Below are 25,548 nucleotides of genomic sequence, written 5' to 3' on the forward strand. Positions count from 1 at the left end.
TCAGTTAACGAGGAAGAAAAATTATTGGACAATCCCAAGCTCCTGGCTACTTCAACTGGGGAAGGCAGCGCAGGGCACAGGAGGCTGGAAAACCAGTGGAGAACCAGCTGTTTGTCAGTTATGTGTTCACTGCTCTCTCCCCTACTCATCATGGTCATGAAGGAATAAACAGGTGACATATATGACATCACCAACGCAAAGACACTATGACTCTGAGGCTATCAAGTCAGGACTTTAGGTTAGGGAGGAGTCTCTTAAAATTTTTTTTAATGGAATTTTAAAGATGGTTTGCAAAAACAGTTTACAATAACCCCCTGTGACAGTGCCCTTACTTCTTCGCACAGTGACCCTGGGCTCACTCTTGTGACTTGCTTTGTACAATGGGACATTAGCAAATATAAACCAAGCAGAGACTTGCTTGGCTGCCAGCCTGCCAGCCCCCAAATATGTAAGTGAGAGCATCCTCAACCACCAACCCCCAGCTGACTCTGAATGCATGAGAAAATCAAGGAAATACCAGTTGACAGTCTAGACCAAGAGAAGTAGGAGCAAATAAAATGGCTTTGTCTTAATCCACTAGGTTTTGTGGCACTTTGTTGGGCAGAGAAAGCTAACTTGATAATAGTTAATAAAGCTAAACAAATACATTGTAGAAATTTTGAAGAATTAAAAAAAAGGGCTAGAAAAATAAAAACCTAGAGTCCCAATATACAAAGATCTTAGTCAAAAACTTTTTGATTAATTTCATTTTAATGTAGCTATGTAAACATTTCTCTATAATTAGAATCACACTGTAGATTCAACCTTACGGTGTGCTGTTGCTAGCATTTCCCATGTCATTTTATTATTCCATTATCTACCAGCATTTATTTAACCATTCTTTTCTCGTTGGACTTTAAGGTGACTTCAAAATTTTCACTATAAACACATACACAGGGATCCCTGGGTGGCGCAGCGGTTTGGCGCCTGCCTTTGGCCCAGGGCGCGATCCTGGAGACCCGGGATCGAATCCCACATCGGGTTCCTGGTACATGGAGCCTGCTTCTCCCTGTGCCTGTGTCTCTGCCTCTCTCTCTCTCTCTGTGACTATCATAAATAAATAAAAAATTTAAAAAATAAAAAAATAAACACACGCGCGCGGGGGCACACACACACACACACACACACACACACACACACACACACATATCCATCCCTCTGTATTATTCTATTTTAAAGTCTTTGTTAACTGAGTTCTGGATTACTTCTTGAGGACAGATCTCCAGAAAGAAACATACTACTAGAAAAGGTGAGGAGCTTCTACAGTGCCCAACACATATAGTTAAGTATGACAACACGAATTTACCACCCAACAGTAATGTATGAAAATATTCATTTCACCAAACCCTCACCATCACTCTGTATTATTCTATTTTAAAGTCTTTGTTAACTGATATACTAAAAAATGGCAATACAATTTAACCTGCATTTCTCTGATCACAAATGATGGTGACTAGATTTTCATATGGTTGGCCACCTACCATCTCTTGCAAAACATGTTCTTCTGTTAATTTTTCTTACTGAGAGATGAAAAGTATGTTCCTTTTAATAGTGGTTAAGTTGATATGGTGAGGTCAGGGCAGAGATTTTCTTTTTTTAAAGATTTTATTTATTTATCTAACAGGAGGTGTGCCTGGGTGGCTGAGTCAGTGAAGTGTCTGCCTTCAGCTCAGGTCATGACCTCAAGGTCCTGGGATGGAGTTCTGCAACAGGCTCCCTGTTCAGCAAGGAGTCTGTCTGCCTCTCCTTCTCCACCTGTCTCTCACACAGCTTATGCTCTCTCTCACTCTCTCAAATAAAATCTTTTTAAAAAATACTTTATATTTATCTGACAAGAAAGCAAGTGAGCACAAGCAAGGGAAGTAGCAGAGGGAGAGGTAGAAACACACTACATGTCAAGCAGGAAGCCCAATGCGGGGGCTCAATCCCAGGACCCCGGGATCATGACTGGAGCCAGAGGCAGACACACTTAACCAACTAAGCCACCCAGGTGTCCCCAGGCAGAGATTTTTTAAAGATTTATCTATTTGAGAGAGAGAAAGACAGCATGTGAGAAGAGGGAAGGGCAGAGGGAGAGAGAGAATCTCCAGCAGACTCCCTACTGAGCATGGAGCCTAACTTGGACCTTAATCTCACAACCCTGAGATCATGACCTGAGCCAAAATCAAGAGTCAGACGCCTAACCAAGTGAACCACCCAGGCGCCCCCTTTTCTTTCTTTAAAGATTTATTTACTTTAAAGGGGCAGGGGAGAGAGAGAATACAGAGATTTTTAACCCCAGTTCCAATGGTCATGTATACCCATTTTTTTTTTCCTAGAGAGAATCCGTAGCTTTCATCAGGTTCCTTAAGTAGTGCATGATGTCATAAACTCTAGGAACCAGCTGACCTAAATGGTAAAGAACAGCATTAGCAGTTCCATCATTGGGATGCTCAGAGTTGTCTAACCAGTCACAGAATACATAACTAAATGAAAAATAGACAGGAGTTGTGATTAGTAATGAATGAAGGTATTGAGGAGGTAAGAACAGTGGCACAGTGGCAAAATAATAGATTAAATGTGTACCTAAGGCAAGAAATTTAATAATTTAATATATATCATTGCTATCCTTTTTTTTTTTTTAAAGGCCAGCTGAACTCTCATCTCTACTTGCTATAGGCTGATTGTCCTATTATTATTGAAGCCCTAACCATTAATGTGATGGTATTTGGAAGTGAGGCCTTTGCCAAATTATCAGGTCACATTGGCAGATCCTCATGAATGAGATTAGTGCCCTTATAAGAAGAGACACAGACAGATAACCTGTCTCTCTACCACGTGAAGAAATGACAAGAAGATATCTTTCTACGAACCAGGAAGAGGGGCCTCAATGGAAACCAATCAGCCAACACCTTGACTTTGGACTTTCCAGTCTCCAGAATGCTGAGAAATTTCTGTTCTTTAAGCTCCATAAGCCCATGACATTTTTTTAGATCATGTGAAGCCATGATGATCTTTGTCTGAGCTGCAGTCCTCCTGCAGGTATGCTTGGTGTCCCAATTAAACAGCTCCTAAACCGTTTCTCAGGTTTCATTAGGTTATTGGCTCCATTAAGAGGGAACTCTATGTCTCTCACAAAGCTTGGAAAGATGTTAGAGAATACCCACTTGTGAAGCACTTAGCAGATTCCTAATCACTGCCACACAGCACACATAACGGTGAAAAGCCTGGAGTCTGACTCTGTCAAGTCACCTCCTCCAGCCTTTGGTTCCCTCATCTGTAAAATGGGCAAAACAGTTACCCCATCTCATGGGTATATCTTATTTAGGAATAACTATCTGATTTAGAAGAGGTATCTAGCTATTAGGATCATCATTATCACTATTACTGACACATTTTCAGCATCACACTTATCAAAACTGCTCTAAGACAGTGAAACGCCAACTTACAAAAATCTTAGCAACACAAAAAATTGTTATTCAAAGTGGTGTTTGAGGGACTCCTGGGTAGCTCAGTGGTTGAGTGTCTGCCTTCGACTCAGGGCGTGATCCTGGAGTCCCTGATCAAGTCCCATTCGGGCTCCCTGCAGGGAGCCCGCTTCTCCCTCTGCCTGTGTCTCTGCCTCCCTCTCTCTCTCTCTCTCTCTCTCTCTCTCTCTCTTTCATGAATGAATGAATGAATAAATAAATAAATAAATCTTAAAAAAAAAAAAAAACAAAGTGGTGTTTGCTACAGATCATGCAGCTCTGGGGTTATCATTTGACAGCACAAAATCTTCCAGTTTGAAATAAGAGAGTTGTAATAAATTGAGGTTCAAAGCATGGTCAGGAAGGATTCAAACATGGTCGGGAGATTTTTCTTAAAGAAGTAAACAGCTAAGGTAAAAATAATATAATAATAACAATAATAAATTACTTTAGAAAGAAGTATACTGAGTGAGCAAAAGTTCTATATCATCAATCAAAAGTATGAATGAAAAGAACAAGTGAAGCATGATCTTCTGGCCACCGTCCTGGGAACATAGTAAGCAGAAAAATATTCTCCACACTGTTGTAAAGTTGGGCAACTCACTTTTCTGCATTCTCTTCCAGCAGATTATAGCTAGTGGAGTGTTTTGGATAGCCATCCCTTTTCCTTTGGCCAACCGAAATGACCAAACAATGAACCTTTAGCACCAACCATTGATCTTGCTAATTGCATCTGCCACTGCATTTGCTTCTTTTGTTTCCAGTCAGTCCTCTTTTGCAACACTATTCCAACTGTTAAATGGTCAGAACACACAAAGTGACAGATTTAGTGCTTCACTGGCAATTTATATAACTGACTGCAATGCTGCTGTTGTAGTGAATCATGATTTATCTGCCTCACATTGTGGCATGTAACTTCTTTAAATGCAAGGGAAAAAAGCCAACACCTCCTAAAAGTTTATATATGACCACCTACCACTATAGCCTATGAACTAGATTTGAGAGAGAGCTGACCATGAGTGATGGATTTCTTTTCTCTTTCTGTAGCTATAACTTTTTGCACAATCCATTCATGTACCTGGGCTCAGTCAATGTTCATTATTTGCATGTGACTCAGTACGATCTGGGAGATTCATAAATGACGCCAACAGTGAGCTAACAGAAACTACAATTGAAGGGTTAAAACAAAGGAACATTTGTGGGTGCATGGATGGATGGGGGCATCCTACAATTCCCCCACTTGTATGTAAAATTTCCTGTGTGAAAATACACATTTTGGGGAGAGCAGCTCTCTATAGGTTTCCCTGGTTTCTGAAGGGGGTCAGTGATTCTTGAAAAGATTAAAAAGATTGCTCAAGGGAACCTGACCTATTGTTGCAAAATAAAAGAGACTAAAGGCAGGGCGCCTGGGTGGCTCAGTCCTATAAGCATCAGACTCTTGATTGCAGCTCAGATCATGAGCTCAGGGTCTTGACATCGAGCCCCACATTGGGCTCTGTGCTGCACATGGAGCCTGCTTAGTTTCTCTCTCCCCCTTTCCCCCTGACCTTCCTCTCCTGTTTAAAAAAATAAAAATTAAACTTAATTTAAAAAAAATAAAAATTAAAAGGGATTAAAGGCATAAGCAGGTGAACAATGAAATATCAAAGGATATCAAGTTTTACAGCAAGGTTATAAATAAAGAGATGAGAGAAATGATTGGTGCTATGGGCTAAATTGTTCCTTCTCCCCTGAAATTCATGAAGTCTTAACTTCTAGTCCCTTAGAATGAGACTATATTTGAAGAGAAGGTCTTTACAGATGTCATTTGGTTAAAATGAGGTTATTAGGGTAGGCTTTAATCTTGTCCTTATAGGAAAAGGAAATCTGAACATCCAGAGTGATTATGTGTGTGCAGAGAGGAACCACCATGAGAACAGAGGAGGCAGCCATCTATAAGCTTAGTAGAGAGGTGTAGAATAGATCCTTTCCATACAGCCCTTAGAAGGGACTAATTCTACTGATACCATGATCTGGAACCTCTAGCCTCCACGAGAAAATAAATTTCTGTTGCTGAAGCTACCCATTCTGTGGTACTTTTTATGGCAGCTGTCACAAATTTAATGGTCTTAACTTATAATAGTGGATCACAAGATAATTCAAAGAGCAGTTAAGACCAGGACACTTGGCTGGTTCAGTAGAGCATCCAACTCTTGATCTCAGGGTCGTGAGTCTGAGCCCCATGTTAGGCAGAGAGTTTATTTATATAAATAATATATATATATATATATATATATATATATATATATATATATAAACAAGCAAGCAAGCAGTTAAGACCAGGAATACCCCCCAGAATATTCTGGGAGTTAAAAACAGGGTAATACCAAGAATGAAAGTGGAAATGATCTTGACATTTGTAAGTATTATGGAAGATGACAACCTTAATATTTCCATGCCTGTTACAGCACCTAGCCAGTGAGTGCAAGGCTGAGAGGACAAATGGAGTAAAAATCACTTCTTGAGATTGTGTAAACAGACAAGAAAGACACAGAAAAATAATTCTATTCCATTCGTTCACACTGAAAATTATCAAAAATGAATCCAGCCTTCTGCTTCTAGCCATGATAAAGTCACCAGAAAAAAAAAATGTGTAATATAATTCCTTCTAGATACTGCAAGAGGCAGTGCCAGACTCATCCCTAAGAAAAGGAAAATAAGTATGTGGAACCCCATTATCAACCGACGTTTCCCCTGGAAGCATTTTCAGATAGTCATGCAGGAAGTGGGAGATCAAACATTATGGCGACACTGCTCAGTGAAAGGAGAGAAATGAGAGTTTGACGCTACTCAGGTAGCAGGAACTAGTGGGGCCGGGTAGTAGAAACAAAGAAGCTATAAAGTAAGAGTTCCAGGGCAGCCCCAGTGGCGCAGCAGTTTAGCACTGCCTGCAGCCCAGGGAGTGATTCTGGAGACCCTGGATCGAGTCCCACATCAGGTTCTCTGCGTGGAGCCTGCTTCTCCCTCTGCCTGTGTCTCTGCCTCTCTCTCCCTCTGTGTCTCTCTCATGAATAAAAAAATAAAATCTTAAAAAAAAAAAAAAAAGAGTTCCAGATAACTGCACAAGGGTTCCCATGACTACTTGGCTGAATAATAGCTGCAATGTCCAGAGCAAGTCTCCTCAAGGCTAAGAACGAAAACAAAATAACAAAGGGAAAAATACAGAGGAGATAAAACCAAACAATGACTGGAGTGTGCACAGGGCTATACAGAATATTCATTTCCAGATTGGAAATGAATCTGGCCAGGGAGCAGAATGGCCAGAAAGGAGAGACTGCAATGTACCCTGGTCATTCAAAAGAGATCCCAGAGGTCTTAGGAAAGGACTATTGGAGCCTACAAAGAAAGTCTAGTCTGGACCAACCCTAACCAAGGTTTAAAGGAGGCCTTGAAATAAATTAAACTGGTCACAAAGAAATTAATTTCCTCCCTAAATGAAACTCAAAAGGAGACAATAACATCTACGCATTCAAAAATAGACTATTCATATCTATGAATTATAGTAAAAAAAACTAGACATGCAGAGAAATAGGTGATCTATAAACAAGAGAAAAATTAGTCAACAGAAACAGATTCAGAAATTACATCAGTAGACTAAAAACGTTAGAACGTTTATTTAGAATGTGTTTAAGAATTTGAAGGAAAATATGAATATAATAAGGAAATAAATAGGAACTGTTTAATAGAGAAATGGAATTACAAGAACTATATGGATATACCTGAACTGAAAGATATAAGATCTGAAACGAAAATTTCACTGAAGAGGCTTATCAGAAGATTAGACACTACAGAAAGATCAGTTAACTTGGAAGACATAGAAAAAAAAAAAAAAAACCTGCCTAAGCTGAAGCACAAAGAGGGGGACAGGTTCTAAAAAAGAAATAAAAGAAAGCTTTATGCAGTTGACTTGTGGAAGACATCAGGCAGTCTAACGTAAGTATAATCTGACTTCCAGAAGAGGAAAGAGAAATGAGAGCTAGTTAGCTAATAAGTAATAAGTAGGTAAATACAGAAATATAACATTTATCTAATATGATGAATAGTATAAACCCATACTCCAAAAACATTCTATAAAACCATCAAGAAGTAGAAACAAAGGAAACCACAGGAAGACAAACTGCTGAAAACTAATGATGAAGAGAGAAAATTTTAAGAGCAATCATAGAAAAATAGACACATTACATACAGAGAACAATGGTAAAAATGACACCAAAACAATGCAAAGTAGAAGACAACAGAACACTACCTTTAAAGTGCTGAAAGGAAAATACAACACTGTCAATCTATAATTTTATATCTAGAATAAGATTCTTCAAAATGAAGGCGAAATAGAGATAATTCAAACGAAAAAAGTTGAGAGTATTTGTGGTCAAATGATACAACAAGAAATATAAAAGGAAATTCTTCAGGATGAAAGTATTACCAAATAGAAGCTCAGCTCTATATCAAGGGGTAAAAAGCACTAGAAATGTCTGTCAGTAAATATTAAAGATTTTTTCTCTTTCTTTAACTTATTTAAAAGATAGCCTACTTAAAAAAAAATTCTAACACTGTTACTTGAGGTTTTAACATATCAAACCATTTAACCTGACATTTATAGAACACTATAGGATACATAATATTTTCATGTGTGTATAATGAAAAATTCATCAATACAGACAATATGCTGGGCTGTAAAATAGGTCTATAAACTTTTTAAAATGGAGAATCATACAAGTTATGATTTTTTATCATAATTAAATTATAAATCAATATTAAAATGACTGCAAAATCTTGAAAAATATAATCTCTAAATAAACCACATGGCAGGGCACCTGGGTGACTCAGCTGGTTAAGCATCTGACTTTTGGTTTTGGTTCAGGTCATGTTTTTCAGAGTCATAGAGTGAACACTGAACTGGGCTCTATGCTCAGCATGGAGTCTGTTTGAAACTCTCTCTGTCCTCACAAACGTGCTCTCCTCTTTCTCTAAAATAAAAATATAAGTAAAATTTTTAAATAAACCACATATCAAGGAAGAAATTACAAGGTAATTGGAAAATATTTTTAATTGAATGAGTTAAAACACAAAACTGTGTGGCATGTAGCTCAAACAACGATTAGAGAGAAATACTTTCTATGCTTCTATATATGGTTATATTAGAATAGAAAGACTGAAAATTAATGATCTAAGTTTTCCCCTAAAGAAATTAGAAAAATCAGAGCAAATTATTCTTGAAGTGAGTAGAAGAAAAGCAAATCAATTAAACAAAAGAAAAAAGGAATTCAAGCAACACCAGTTTTTAAAAAGAGAAATAAAATTGATAAAGCCTAAGCCAGACCAATCAAAAGCAAAGAGAAACATAAATTACTAATATAAATAAAAATGAGAATATCATCATAGATGCTACAGAACATCTTAGAAGAAACACAAAATTACCAACGCCAAAAAAAAAAAAAAAATAGAAACACCTAAGGAGCCTTATATCTATGAAAACCCTGAATTCATAATTCAAAACTTTTTCAGCAAAGAAAACTCAAGACCCATAGAGGTTCTCTAATGAATTCTTTCAGACATTTAAAAATATCAATTTTACAAATTTTATGAGACCAGGATATTCTTGATACAAAAACTGTAAAAAGACATATAGAAAAGTAAGACCAATATTCCTCATGAACTGAATTCTGTGAAAAAATTTTCAAGAAAATGTTAGCAAATCAAAACCAGAAACATATAAAAACAAAAATACAAAAATGAAAACCACATGATTATCTCAATAGATGCAGAGAAAGCACTTAACAAAATGCAACAACACCCTTTCATGACAAAAGCATCCTACAAACAAGGAACAGAGGGTACTTCCTATACCTGACAAAGGTCATTACAAATAACTCACAGAAAACATATTTAATGGGGAAAGACTAGAAGCTTTCCACCTAATAAAATGAGGAATAAGATAAAGATGTCTGCTCTTGTTACCTATATTTAACATTTTTCTAGAGGTTGCAGCCAAAGCAATTAGGTGAGAAAATGAATAAAATTTAACAAAATTCCATTCTACATTGGAATGGAGGAAGTATAAACTAACTATAATTGCAGATGACATACAGAAAATTCTAAGGAATCCAGTAAAAACTGAAACTAATAAATGAGTTCACCATCATTACAGGACATAAGATCAATATAAAAATCAATTGTATTTTATATACTAACAATGAACAACTGAAAATAAGAAAACTATTCTAGTACAACAACATCAAAAAGAATAAAATGTTTAGGAATAAATTTAACAAAGGAAGCATAAGGTATATATTCTAGAGTTGACAAAATATTGTTAAATGAAATTAAAGAAGATCTAAATAAATGAAAAAACACTTTACGTTCATGGATCTCAAATTTAAGATAGTAATATTCTTCAAAATAATCCAGATTCAATGCAATCCCTGTCAGAAGACTAGTTTACTTCTTTGTAAAAATTGATAAGCTGATCCTAGAATTTATATGGAAACTCAAGGGACTCAAAATAGCTGAAATAATCTTGTGAAATAAAAACGAAGTTGGAACTACTATGTCCCAATTTTAGAACTTAATAAAAGACAACAGTATTAAAGATAGTGTAGAACTTACATAGGAGAGACCTATAAATCAATGAAACAGACTTGAATGTCTAGAAACAAAATTATTCATCTATGGCCAAATAACTATTAATTAACAAGGATACCAAGACCACTCAATGAGGAAAATACAGTCTTTTCAATAAATGGAGCTGGAACAACTGGAAAGCTACATGTAAAACGACGAAATTGAATCTTTATCACACTACATACAAAAATTAAATGGCTCAAAATTCAAAACATAAGAGCCAAACTTGGGGAGACAGGAGAATTGTGGAATCATAGCTAATGGGCCCTGAGTTTCTCTAAACTAAAAAAAAGTTCTAAAATTGTGGCGATGGTTATACAACTCTTAACATACTAAAAATGCTGAATCGCATACTTAAAATGTGTGAATTATATGGCATGTAAATTTCAGTAACACTTTCACCAAAAAGAAAAAAAAATGACAATACAGTAATACCAAGTGGGCTTTAGTTCAAAACTACAAGACTAATTTAACGTGAACAATCAACACAATTTGCCACACTGGCAAATAAAAGAGATGTATTAGTTAACTACTACTGTATAACATAGTACTCCAAACCTTGAAACTTACCACAAATAATGCTTATTATTGTAACACTCTCAGGAATCTGAGAGTGACTTATCTGGGTAGTTCTGGATCAGGGTCTTTCAGGAAATAATCAAGTTGCCGGCTTGGGGCTAGTTAATGACTAGGGCTGGATGATCCACTTTTAAGTTTACTCACTAAGGTTGTTTATAATATGACAACTGGCTTTCCCAAAGAGCAACTTATTTAAGAGAGAGAGAAAGGGCAAGAGAGCATTCACAAGTTAGAAGTTGCAGTGTCTTTTATAATTTAGTCTCACAAGTGACATGTCGTTATTTCTGCTGTACTGGTCACAGAGACCAATGGTAGCAGACTGCATAAGGGTGTGAATACCAGAATACAGTTCATTAGGAGACACCCTGGAGGATGCCTACCAGAGGAGAAAAATCACGTGATTACCTCAATAGCAGCAAAGAAAGTTTTCGGCAATTTTTAATACCCATTCATAAAAACTTGAAGAAAGCTAGGAATAAAAGGAAACTTCTTCAACCTGATTTAAAAAAAAAAGTGTTTTCTAAAGACATATAACTAATATCTATTTAACAATGAAAAGAATACTCTCCCCTCAAGATCAAGATAAGGCAAGGATATTTATTCTCACTGCTTCTATTCCACATTGCAGTGAATGGTCTAGCCAGTGTAATAAGACAAGAAAAACAATACAGAATAGTACTTGGAAAAAAAGAAACACAAGTGTCTTTTTGGGGGAGACAAGATGATTACATATGTAGAAAATCTTAGGAGCTATGCCACAAGGGGAAAAAAAGGCAAAACAAGTAAGCCAACAAAGACCCTACCAGACTTAGAAGAAAATTAAGAAAACCCACAGGAACTAAGGTCAATTTACACAAAGCTGTTGTATTTTTAAGTGCTAGCAATAATGAAAAATGAAACTTAAAAAATTCCACTCAACATAGCATCAAAAACCTAAAATACTTAAAGATAAATTTAACAAAATATATGCAAGTAAAAACTATAACATTGCCAAGAGAAATTTTAAAAACCTAAACAAATGGGGAAATATATCATGTTCACAGATCAGAAGGCTCTATATTGTTAAGATGCAAATTCTCTCCAAATTGATCTGTCAGTTCAGTCAAATTCCAAACAAAATCCCAGCAGGCTGATTCTAAAATGTATATGCATGTATAAAGGACACAGGCTAGCCAAAACAATTTTGAAAAAATAATTTACACTATATGATTTCAAAGCTTCTTACAAAGCTACAGCCATCAAGACAACGTGGTACTGCTATAAAGGTAGAACAAGGGAACATAATATACAATCTAGAAATATACCCACATTTATATAGCAAATTAGCTTTTGACAAAGCACCAAAGCAATTCTTTAGGAGAAAGAAATTCTTTTCTACGAATAGTGCTAGAGAAATTACTTATATGAAAAAAATTATATCATACACAAAATTTAATTTGAGCTGATCATAGATCCAAGCTACAAGAAAGCAGAGTTTTTCTTTCCTCCCCCTCACCACCCACTGATCTCTCTCAAGGGACTCAGAATAGCACATGACACAATGTCGGTGCTGAATAAATATTTGGTGAATAAAAGATCTCTGCATGAAAAAAAAAAACATGCCATAGTAAAAAATAACAGGAAGGGACAGGTGGGACAGGGAATGGTCAAGAAAGGGCTGAGAAAAAATGTCATATGAGTTGATAACTGAAGGTACTACCTCTGCAGTAGATGACAATTCCAAGCAGAGAGCAAACATCATGAAGAACTAGAAAGCAGATACTGAGAATAGCCCATGAGTGAGTGAGGGGCCAGAACAGCCTAAAAACATGGAGGCCAGGTCATCTGGGGTCTTACAGCTCAACAGGGTACCTTAAAGAATTCTAATCACAGAAGTGATGTAACCCACTGTGTGATTTCATAAAAGTACCTTGAGTGTGCGATCAAGAATGCACTGGATGGAGCAAAATAGGAAGAAAACCAGTTAGGAGGCTCTTGGAGCAACCAAGGTGAGAGGAAGGCATGGTGGCACACTTTCAAGGATAGGAGTTCAAGTGTAACACTACAGCTGGCATTCTATTTTTTCTTTTTAAAGATTTTATTTATTTATTCATGAGAGACACACAGAGAGAGGCAGAGACCCAGGCAGAGGGAGAAGCAGGCTGCCCGCAGGGAGTCTGATGCAGGACTCTATCCCAAGACCCCAGGATCACGCCCTGAGCTAAATGCCGACGATCATCCACTGAGCCAGCCAGGTGCCCCCAGAGCTGGCAGTCTAGCAGATTTGAGCATTAGTTGTAATTTCCATTAGTCATTTCAACTATTTGCTTCACTGTTTCCTTCAAAGATTCTCTTTATGAGGGAAGGGATCATGTCTATTTCATTTCTGTACTGTGCCCCAAACCCAAAGGCTTACAGGAATACAGTGCATAAGGAGCTGGAGGTCAGAATCTGACATAAGGTAGATAAGGGCTGTCCAAGGAGAAGAGCCATCCTTCTTAGAATGGCAAATACAAGGGCAAAACAGAGAGTACTGCGCTCTACTGAAATCACTAAACATATGTTGACAATGAGCATGGGGATGTTTATTAATATTAGAATGCGTGCTGCTGCCTGAAAGTTTAAGTACAAATGGCACCATCGGATGCTTTTGTGCAGCAGGGAGTCAACTCACAGAATTAATACTCAGTTGAAAACGTGACCAATCTGAAAGGTCCAAATAAACATAAATCTAAATCTCTGCTGTCGCCAGCATAAAGGACGCCATCCTCCACTTCACCCCTATCCCAGCCCTGGGCCCCTCAAAAGATACACATAAACTACCATTCAGGTCTAAGTTAGTATAACATGGCTTATTTTTTTTAATACAGTAATAATAGAGTAAGAGATGGCTTTGAGGGAAATGCTACATAAATGTAAGATAATATATATGTATTCAGGTGATAGGAACTGTAGTTACAGATATGCCCCTGGAATAAAAAAAAAAAAAATTAAATCTAGAATCTCAGTACCGCCTGCATTTCTCCCAGGGCAAGAATACATTTAGTGTCCTATTAAATCAAAGAATGGTCCACTGCAAACAGTGGCATGCCTTACCAGCTGGTGTTAACACAGATTGATGCACATGTTCAATCACACTGAACCTGACATTGGGCTTCCTGAAATTTATAATACAGAATGGAAACGTTTTATGTGTTGTAACTTCCCACCCCTTTTAAGGCAATAACTCACCAGGCAGAAATATAATTCACTTAGGATTTTTAAAATCCACACTTAGAGCATTTTCTGGGGTTAAAAATTCGCTGAAATAAAATATAGAAAATGGAACTTATTAAAAAATATCATGTAGGAGACTGACAGGAATCATTTTTGATTATCAACGAAGACCATGGGAATCAAAGAATAGGAAGTATTTCTTGTGAAGTATGTTGAAAGAATATTAACACAGAAATAAAATGTAAGAGCATGTAATATAATTCCAACCAAAATTGAAAGTTTGGTAAAGATTTTCTAGTCCTCGTTTTTTCTTTATTTTTCAAAGAATAAAAATTAAGTCATCTGTTTGGAATCACTCTAATCTGTCATCTAATAAATGATTTTTAATTGGTTCAGTGTTCATACATTTATGGATAAACTACTTAGAGGAATACTTTTTGGGGGGAGGGTTCTTTTAGCTCTTTTTTTTTTTTTTAAGATTTTATTTATTTGTTTGACAGAGAGAGAGCGCACGCGCACAAGCATGGGGAGCAGCAAGCAGAGAGAGAAGCAGGGTCCCCGGTGAGCAGGGAGCCCAATTCAGGGCTTGATCCCAGGACCCTGGGACCATGATCTGAGCCGAAGGCAGACACTTACCTGACAGAGCCACCCAAGACCCCTTTCAGCTTCTTTTTTAAACAAATTTTGTTTGCATATAGTTAGCACCCAATGTTTCATGAAGCTTCAGGTGTACAACAGAGGGATTCAGCATCTCTATACATTATGCTACTTTGCCACAAGCGTAGCTCCCATCCGTCATCACAGAGTGCTATGACAATACCACTGACTATATTCACTACGCTGTGCCTTTGATCCCCAGACTTATTCATCCCCTAACCAGAATCCTGTATCTCCCATTCCCCTTTACCCATTTTGCCCATCTCCCCACCTCTTTCCCTCTGGCAACCTTCACTTTACTATATGTGATTCTATTGTTTTGTTTGGTTCTTTTAGATTCCACATATGAGTAAAACCATATGGTATGTATCTTTCTCAGTCTAATTTCACATAGCTTAATACTCTCTAGCTCCATCCATGTTGTCACAAATGGCATGATTTCATCCTTTTTTATGGCTGTATGATATCCCACTGTACATATATACCACATTTTCTTTAGACAAATGCTTATTTTTGAAGTCAAAAGATCTGAATTAAAAATCTAATTTTGTCAGCATCAGGCCATGTCAGCAATGCTGCTTTGGTCAAGTCACAATCTCCTTGGACACCTTGGTTTTGCCACCATTAAAATTTGGCCAAAGAGGGATCCCTGGGTGGCGCAGTGGTTTGGCGCCTGCCTTTGGCCTAGGGCGCGATCCTGGAGACCCGGGATCGAATCCCACGTCGGGCTCCCGGTGCATGGAGCCTGCTTCTCCCTCTGCCTGTGTCTCTGCCTCTCTCTCTCTCTCTCTCTCTCTCTCTCTCTGTGTGTGTGTGTGTGTGTGACTATCATAAATTAAAAAAAAAAAATTAAAAAAAAATTTGGCCAAAGAACTTTTCTTGCCTACATTATAGAACTGAGATTGAAGTCTATGAAACTTGGGGAACCTGGGTGGCTCAGCAGTTGAGCAACTGCATTTGGTTCAGGTCTTGATCCTGGGGTCCTGGGATTGAGTCCAACATCAGACTCCCTGTATGAGCCTGTTTGTCCCTCTGCCTATGTCTCTGCCTCCCTCTTTGTGTCTCTCATGAATAGATAAAATCTTAAAAAAAAAAAGTCTATGAAACTCTTGTAAATTATGATATTTTGTGTAAAAACTGAGGTATTTATGTAATTCTAGCTAACCTAAAAGTAACTTAAAAAACATGTTTATGATCAACTGCCAAATACAATTTTGCACAAGTAGGACAGTTTATAATTCCATAAGGTACCTTCCATAAGGTACTCGCTATATACTGCTCTCTTCCACTAATGTATTATGACATTTGGCAACCATTTCATAGACTAACAATAAAGTCTTTGGAGCTATGCATATTCGTTAGTATTTATTCCAGAGGGCCGTCCCCCCCCCCATAAAATGCTGTATTTTTATATCTTACTATATCCTAAAATAGACATAAAGCAAAATCAGCCAAAGGGTGCTTGGGTGGTGCAGTCAGTTGAGCGACCAACCAACTCTTGGTTTCAGCTCAGGTCATGATCTCAGGGTCATGAGGTCAAATCAAGCTGCAGGTCAGGATCTGCAATCAGTACAGTCTGCTGGAGATTTCTCTCTCTCCCTTTTCCTCGGCCCCTTCCGCTAATGCTTGCTCTCTCAATCTAAAATAAACAAATCTTAAAAAATAAGACAAAACAAAAAACAATAGCAGCAGCAGCCAATGGTCCTTTCCTTGGTTAACCTGGTGTAGTTATCATTATCATGGCTTATGGCAGGAGTTCCATCCCACCTTCCAGTGTAATTTGTGTAATGACACATTTATTACTAAAACTGTGACCCTGGAATTGAATGGATGGCATTGAAAGCCTAACTTCCTGCCAGGCCTCTGGGTGCACCCCAAGTGTTTGTCACGTGGAGCTGTTCCACTGGGCCTTGCATCACCTCTCCTGACACCTTCTGTGCTGCTTCTCAGCTTCCACACAGGTAGCTAACACACAGCCATTCTTTGACCCACAGGACAAACCAAGCCATCCGTGTACCCCAGAGACTCTGGCTTTTCGACCTTCTCAGTCATTCTTCCTCGCCAGATGCTCAGCAGTAACCGCTTCTCCCTGTCAAACTGGTGGGACTCTGGCAACCACTATGCTTGGACTGTTTGAGATAAGTCCTGGTTTCAAAAAAACAGCCTCTAGATAGTCAAAATTTTATAGTATAAAATCCACCATGTGTGCATGTATTATATGTACACACGCATATATACACACACGCATCTGTGTACCTATGTTCAGTTACCTAATATTTCGTAAGCATTTGTACTTATTCCTCACATGGGGCTAAGTTCTAGGTGTGGATTATTATTTAATTCCCAGAACACAGGATTATGACCTGAGCCGAAGGCAGATGCTTAACTGACTGAGCCTTCCAGGCACCCCCATACAAAGGATTTTAGACTGGTATCTCCCCTCTTTCTTCACTCTGCTCATTCTACAGAATTGTAATTGGAGGGAAATTCTCAATTCCTGACATCACTTACTCTTTGAATGGAATTAGTGTTTGTTTCCACTCTTCACAAATGTGCTAGAAAGGATACATATGCTTCTCATATTTCTGTAATAAAAAATACTACCATTGATTCCTGGCATACAAAGCAGGACACTATGCCAACTAGCCCCAGGTGTATGTAGCACTGCATACATCCCTCCCACGGGCTACTTAAATTGGTGTAGACAGGGTTCCAACATCTAAAACACTTTGCTTTGCTGCATGCCTAGCTGACCAAGGTGCTCTCCTTCTCTAAAGGCAATTATCTGGGTGACAAACGCAGGAGAAGAGTTCCCAGGATTGTCCAGAAGCCAAGAGACCAAAAATGATCCCAGCAAGAGCAAGTAACTGAACACTGGACAATTTAGCAGAGACCATGCAAAAATGCACAATTCACATCTTCAGTTTCTAAGACGACAGCTAGCTCATGTGCGAGAGAAACTGCAAAAATGGAAGAGAGGCCAGCTCAGAGAGCCACCAGCTCTGACATCACCATGATGTGCCAGTGCTGTCCACTCTGGCACTCCATCTGTTCACAGGCCTGGTGACATGTGCCCTTCCTTCCCTAGCAATGAGGCCTTTTCTCTATTCCACTTACTAATTCTTCCACTAAAGGAAACTGGGTGAAATTTTACTTAGTCACATTGCTGTTCTTTTGAAGAGATTGACTAGTGGCTGAAAATATGGGTCCCAAAGAGACCTTCGGATTCAGAGAGGCTCAGCAGAAGATTTCACCTGTGTGTATTTCCTTTTTTTTTTTTTTTTTCTAAGATTTTATTTATTTATTTGAGAAAGAGAGAGAACGAGCAGGGAGAGGGGCAGAGGGAGAAGTAGACTCCCCACTGAGCAGGGAGCCCGACATGGGACTCAATCCCAGGACCCTGAGATCATGACCGGAGCGGAAGGCAGACCCTTAACTGAGACTCCCAGGCGCCCCACCTGTGTCTATTTCCTGCTTTCACTGGAAGAATTAACTGCACATGTCAGGAAAACACTTGTCCTATGAAGTGAAGCATGCCAACTGCACTAGCACAGGGGAGCCACGGTGAGGCCAATCGGGGAAAACCACAGTCCCCAGTTCCTGTCCTGGCCACAAATACCTGCGTGGGAGCAGGCCCACTCACCAAGATCCCCAGTCCTTCAGGCTTTATTTAGTGTTTAGGAACCAGAGAGCTTCGGGGCTCTATCTTCCACAGTCACACCCAAGGAATCTCTGCCACTCAGTGGCATTACATTTATGATGATAATGCCCCATATCATATACTAGCCCAGACCTCTCTTCCAATCCCAGACCCCACTATCCAGGTGCCCTCTCAATGAGACATCCAGAAGGCATCTCAAACTCAGGACACCCGAACTCAACTCATGACTAGCCTCCCCACCCCCACATCTCCCCTAACCCCTTCTCATTATTTTCCCTGCCCATTTAGCTTCCCAGGCCCAAAGCCTCAGAATCAACCTCTTCTCTCCTCCTCTCCAGAGTCATCACCAATTCCCGGTCATCCTACCTTTGAAATCGACCCAGAATCTGACCATTATATCGCCACCTGGGTGAACGCAGAAGGGCTGAATTCCTTCTGGAGGCTTCAAAGGAAAATCCATTTCCTTGTTTTTTTTGGCTTCCGAAGTCTGCCCACATTCTTTGCTCAAGGCCCCTTCCACATTGGACGTATCACTCCAACCTCTTGACTCTGTCATAACATCTGCGATCACTGTCTCTGGCCTTCCTGCCTCCCTCATCCTAAAACTCATTTGGTTACACTGGGCTCACCTCAGTAATCCAGGATAATCTCTGCACCTCAAGATTCTAAATCACGTCGGCAAAGTGCTTTTGGCCATGCAAGTTAACAAATGCTCAGCTTCTGGTGACTGGGATGAGGGCACCTGGGGGCCATTACTCAGCCTGCCAACACCACCTCACTCAGAGCAAAAGCCCAAGTCCTCATGATGCCCAGCAATTCCCATGTGATCTTGTCCCTATTTCCTAACTGAGCTCACCTCTTCCAACCCTCCCCTTGCTCACTGCATTCCAGCCATTGAGTCATGATGTTCCTTAAAATACATGGCCCATCTCAGGACCTTTGCACTTGCTGTTCCTACTACCAGGAAAGCTCCCTCCCTCATTTAGGTCTCTGCTTTAAATGACACCAACTTATGAGTGAGGCTTTCTCTGTTGACTCTATGTAACAGAGTAATATCCCCCCCCCTCCCATTGGGACACTCCTTTCCAAGCTAATTTTTTTTTGCAGAGCATTTATCATCTGATATGCTATCCATCCATCCACTCATCTGCCCTCCACTGCAGGATCACAGGGAAGTCCGTCCCTTGTCAGATCTCCAAGAAATAAGCATAAAGCTGGGGCCCAATAAACAGTTGATGAATAAGTGGATTTTACTTTAATAGAAAGTAAGTTCCTTGGAGACAAGAACTTAATGAATATCTGAATGAGAATGAAAAAATGAATGGGTGAATGACAGACCAGTTTGCATCTAATTATAGGCATATGGACCAACATCAAATCAAGGGCATTACTGTTTAGGAATCAGACACAACAGGTAAAGTAACTTATTCAGGGACTCACAGAAGTGAAGGAACATACTTACACAGAAAAAATTCCAGCCAAGCCCCTGACTTTATTCTGTTGTGTCCCTCAACATTTCAGACCTGACAAGTCACAAGTCATCTGGATACCCTTGCTTGGTTCAAATACTCTTACCAACAAGGCTTCAAGTTGTTAAGCTCCAAATTGATTTTTTAAAGGAAATGTCACCGGAATCTCAAAAGCAATTGCTTTGCTTATTTCAATACCTAAAAATATGAACGTACAGAAGAGAGACCCTCATCCACACATGAAGATATGCCCAGGAGCAAACCTGCAGCCAGGGGGATGCTGTAGGGACAGAGAGAACCCACCACAAGCTCATCAGTCCCCAGCATTGCTCGTCAGCCAGCCAGGGCAGCTCCAGAGGCTCACCTTAGCTACCGAGGACAAGTCAAACCAAAGACATTCCCACTGTGGCTGGACGGCTGCAGGATGGGGAGAACCCCAAGACAACGCAACCGCCTCAGCCCTGGGAACAGCAACTGTCACCGAGGGCATCCCTTCTGCATTTTGCAGTGTTATTACAGCCCTGCTGCTTACACACCAGCCCCGCTGGCCACGTGACTGCCACACTGTAGCAGCTCTTCTCCTGCCACTTGGGGAAGGGAGCCAGCACTGGGCTTTATTCACACTTGGAAACCGCTTTCTGGGAATCCTTTGGCTGGCAAAAATGGAAATGAGAACACTACCAGTGGTTAGGTATACTGACTCGGAAAATAGGCTGACAGGGTTCAAATCAAGCCTCTAGGACTTGATAGCTGTGCCCCTATGGCTGTCCCTAAGCTCCCGTCTTCTCACCTTTCAAAAGTAGGTTTACGAGTCTTATGACAATTACTAGAAATATAGAAAGAAAAGTACCTGTCACAGCGCTTTGGTACAGGAGGCCTTAATACATACTGGCTACTCTAACAGTGATTTTTATATTAATATTTATATTATTCTGGGTTCTAAAAAAGAAATCGCCATTCAAAAATAAAGAATACATATGTCTTTATCTTTAGTTTGTAACAGAAACTCCCAGGGGTTTATCATTTATTTCCAGCTAAGTATTCGCCTATAATTAGGGAAAGCTGCCACGAGGCAGATGTTGAGATTAAGCTTTCCTAGGTATGGCTTAAAAAATAAAATCATTTAGTGACTTTCTCAATTCTACTCTTGAATTAAAAAAATACATAATTTGTTATTGGAGAGTGTAACAGAAATGTTAGATAAATATGACTAGATGTTGTATTTAAATAGCATAAGTGACTTAAGATTTCAAAATATGTAAGTACATATGTAGGTGTTCACCCAGGTTTATTTTTTTAACAAAGTATCATCTGACAGAAATCTCTGAATAATGCCCTACATTGCGTCTTTGCTTGAAAAATGAAAATAAAATACGCTTTAAAAAATTTCTCCTAATCATAATAACCAAGGTAGCATGGAGTGAGCTTTTCCAAACTACATAAGAAATAGTCCTGGGGCACCTCCGTGGCTCAGTCAGTTAAAGTGTCCAACTCTTGATTTAAGCTCAGGTCAAGCTCTCAGGTTTGTGAGACTGAGCCCCACACTGGGCTCCACATACAACACAGAGTCTGCTTGAGATTCTCTCTCCTTCTTCCTCTATCCCTTCCCCCGCCCATATGTACACACAGGCGCACTCTCGCTCACTCTCTAATAAATAAAATTAAAAAAAAAAGAATTAGTCTCATACATGGAGAATCTGATTCAGTAGGTAAGGGAAGAAGTAGGTACCTGTATTCTGCAAAAGCCTCCCAAGTATTACTAACAGTAACCCCTACTATTAACAATCATTGTACAAATTTTCTTTTGACAAGGAGTTCTGTGTCTTACAACTTTTGCAAAGATCTTTTCTTTGTAGCCTCCTAATAAAGTGAGATGTGTCTACTTGTAAGTCCATGAAGAGAAGGGGCTGAGCTACTTTGCAGTCCTTGAAATCAGAACAAACTCCTCTAGACTTTTTACAACTATAAAGTTGCTGATGAGGATGGACTAAGGGGGGCTGAAACTTTGTTCCATGAAATCACGTGAATGCTTTTCCTTTAGACCAGGACTGCTCCACAGAACATTCTGGCTGACGGAAACGTTCTGTTCTTGTGTTTCCCAAGGGGTAACCATGAGCCACCACATGTGGCTCCTGAGCACTGGAAGTGTGGCTTGTGGCTTCTATACCTGGAAGGATTGCTCTGGCTGTGCATGGCCATCCCAACACCTTGCTGAGGCCCTCATTTCATTAACCCGTTCAGTAGTGATTCCATAAGCACCCCACCTCAAGCCTAGCACATGGCAAGCATGGGGCACAGGGCAGGGAGCAAATACAAAACCTCACCCTCCTCTCCTTGTGCTTACATTCCAATTAACAATAACTGGCACCACTCTTTCATATCACCAGACTCCTTTGAGGTACTTGCTCCAAAAACTCTGGGTTAAATGTGTTCTTTTTAAATTATGGTATCTTGAAGCAGAAAAGCCAATATTCATAGCCTGGGAAACAATACAGCTCAATGGAATGAAGAAGTGAGAGGATACAGAGAGTCTGTATGAGCAAAGAGAGGCAAATATATAAAACCTTTCCAGAGGGGTAGAATAATCCTCAGCCAGAGAGTAACAGGTTTGAACGATATGATACTTTTGAGGGAGGTCAGAAGCCCGCTCTGGCCCTGGTGAATGAGCAGGGAGAGGATTAGGAGGCATCCGCCACAGGAGCAGGACCAAGGGATTCCCAGCTGGAACCCGCTTAACAATTCCCCCTGGAAATGGAGTCAGAAGAGAACCAAAGGCATGACCAGAAAAGGTATTTCACGCAGCTGTAACAAATACTTTATGTAGTATGAGTTTTCAAGGGATTGAAAAAAATTAAAAGATTTTAAAAAAATAAAGAGTGATGGTTTGATTAGAACATTTTTAAGAATCATCAGCTGGCACACGAGGAGCCTCAGACAAGACCATTACTGCTCAGCTCAGGCTCTCCTCCCTGCCCCGGGCAGGGGCCACGCTGGCTGATCCTACATCAGCACTTTCTCCGAGCCTGGGTGCCATGTGGCTGCTGAACATGGCCACAGGACAGGTCAAGCCCCGAGCAGCTGAACCCTGGTCAAGGACAAATGCTCATAGACACGGTCAGAACAGGCACCTCAGTGGAGGCTGCTTGCCAAGAGGAGAGAGGGTTGTTCAGAATTGGCGCATGTGGATCATTGTTATTAATTAAACCCCGAATTGAGATCATTCGTCAGCAACCTTACCTAGTTCTGGGGGCAGAACGGTCAGGCGGTTCCCCTGAATGTGGAGTTCCTTAAGCTGAGTAAGCTCCCCGATTTCTTTAGGCAGCGAGATCAGGTCGTTATCCCTAAGGCTGAGCTAAATGTAAGAAAACAAGGAGTTGTCAGAACAGTGTTCACGTCAAGAGACGCTCAACAGAAACTCTCGTCCTTTTCCGTGCCCTCTCTCTCCTTTGAAGGCTCAATCCTTTCAATTTATTTACAAGTGCCTGCAGATGAACGAGAAGCAGGAGCAGGAGGAGTGGTTGATTCCTGCAAAACAAACCACACTCCTGCTCAAATTGACTTGATTCTACTCTTACAAGGGCTGCAGAAGTGAATTGATTTTCTAAGAATTTAGATAAATTACTTACTATCTGCAACTTTGTGAGCTTCCCAATATCTGGCGGCAGGATTTCAAAATCGTTGTCACTTAGATAGAGTGCACGCAGGGTGGCTGCAAATTAAACAGCAATATATAAACAGGGTGGCACGGAATCCAACCATTTGAGGTCTGATCAATACAAGGGAGTCAGCTTTGATTAATAACCCGGGCTTGGTGAAAAGCCTGTGACACACCTAGGGCTCACAATAATAAGAAGCAGGTCAAACTTAGATTTACTGGCTTATTGTGGGGCTGGTGTGTGCAGGAAAACATCTATATACAAGAGGACTGACACAATTAACAACTCTGGGCACCAGCAGTTTTTGGCACAGGGCTTCAAGACACTCTCAAAAATGATAGCGATATTTCTTCTATTATTTCTGATTCACATTCATGCTTTGCATCCGAAGCATAACCAAGAAAACCAGGGTCACCTGTATCAATGCTCAGGGCAAAAGAGCTGTTATTTAAATGCAAGTACGTTAAAAATAAATAATTAAAAGGCTTTCGGGTGAGGAAGACCATAATCACAGTTCATTGTTTCTGTAATCAGACTAATTATTATTACTTATTTCTATAGCCTTAGCAACAAAAATAAGTGAATACAAAAATAAGGAGCTAACATAATGACATGGAGTTTTAAAATAGAGAAACCTTAACTTAGAATATCAGAATTTTTCAAATCAGAAATTTGTTCACAATATCACACAGTGATAACATGACCCCCAAACTACGGAATGAGAAACTTCTAAGGCATCTTTTTAAATCCCTAACCAAACAGGAAAAGTATCATCAGATGTCTATTTTGTTTGCTTACAGGTATTCAATTACATTCTACTGTTTTAAAATGTGACACAACTCTATGTCAATATACACAGCAAAATTTCCTTCATGGCCCAGGAAAATATTTTAGAATTGGCTCCATGTGCTTGAGAAAGTCTGGGAGAGAGAATATGCATAAGGTTATAAAAGAAATTTTGGAGACAAGCTCAGAAAATGCAGAATCTCTGGATGCCATACGTGTCACTATTTGAAGAAACAGAATACTCATTTTAGGAAAGCAACTCTTTCCTAAATATTTCCTGAGTTCTGGGAAAAATCTATTTTTCCTCATTTTTAGGAGTATCTGCAGCCAAAAATTTGGTTGCATAGAATACAGGTGAAAAGATAAAGTCTGTTTATCTGTGAAAAACCATTTCTTGATGTTTGATTGCATACTACAGACAAAATAGACTACATCAATGAGAGTACCTTTTAAAAGACTTAAAACAAGAATCCTGCTTGGAAATGTCAAAAATTCTGTTACTGTTTATTAAGGGACATTTTTATAAATAATTGGTTGGAATATCTTTGGGGAAATAGTTTACAAAGAGTTAACAGCAACATGCGAGGACACATTCATTATTATATTTCTTTGGCATGCTCTTTAAAAAGAAAGTTAAGTTCTTGAGCTAAATGGGAGACTTGATCTCATTTAGGTACATAATCTCTATCCGGAAGTTAATATGACATTACTAAGTCCACTTGAGCGCAATGGTGTCAGGTAACTATATATCAAATATACATACTGCTGAGCTATGAAGGAATATTCAAAAGAAATGTGTGAAGAAAAAAATATATACGTCCAATAATTTCTCTTGGAGTTTGGGCCCTGGCAAATAAATTTCACTTTCGGAACGCAAAGTACCATTTTAAGGAGATTTATAGAATTAAAAGTTTCTTACTAAGGTAGAAGAAGTTTCCGGGAAGAGAATTTTCATTCAAGTTGTTGTAAGTCAAATCAAGGACCTCAAGAGCTGGGAGAGAGCCAAATCCTCGAGGCAAAGTGTTTAGTCTATTCATGCTGTGGTTGGAGGGGGAAAAAAAAATCCAAGACGTCACACAGAAAACATATGTTCAGACAATACTCACATCACCTCTGTGTCACAAGCCTAAGAGGCGTGTATGAGGACTGAAGCTCAGAAGAGGCCATAATTCTGCAATAACACTTTATGTTCTTTTAATCAGCACAGTAATTGTAGTCGGAGAATCTCGATGGTCATGGAACGTTTGAAAACGTCTTCTCATTTTCTGCAGTGGTGATGCTCAGTCACTGTGGTACACAGAAACCTCAATCACAGCAAAGTGTCTGTCCTTCTAGAGAAAAACTTCCTCACGCATGTAGCAATAATACCTCATCAAAAGATATAGAGTAAGCTTTGCAGT

General features: G+C 39.4%; 1 protein-coding gene across 3 annotated transcripts in view; it reads right to left on the reverse strand.

Annotated features, from left to right (window-relative positions):
- The window catches only part of RSU1 (Ras suppressor protein 1), a 250,150-nt gene that overhangs the window by 161,407 nt on the left and 63,195 nt on the right, over nucleotides 1–25,548 (reverse strand). For all 3 annotated transcript variants that reach the window (XM_055332420.1, XM_055332419.1, XM_055332418.1), the window contains 3 exons: nucleotides 25,068–25,186; nucleotides 23,333–23,415; nucleotides 22,944–23,058 (listed from right to left, as the gene is read on the reverse strand). In XM_055332420.1, the coding sequence (XP_055188395.1) occupies nucleotides 22,944–23,058; nucleotides 23,333–23,415; nucleotides 25,068–25,186 (317 nt within the window). The remainder of the gene's footprint in view (nucleotides 1–22,943; nucleotides 23,059–23,332; nucleotides 23,416–25,067; nucleotides 25,187–25,548) is intronic.

The sequence above is a fragment of the Nyctereutes procyonoides genome, unplaced genomic scaffold (genome assembly GCF_905146905.1).
Source record: "Nyctereutes procyonoides isolate TBG_1078 unplaced genomic scaffold, NYPRO_anot_genome, whole genome shotgun sequence".
Classification (NCBI taxonomy): Eukaryota; Metazoa; Chordata; class Mammalia; order Carnivora; family Canidae; genus Nyctereutes; species Nyctereutes procyonoides.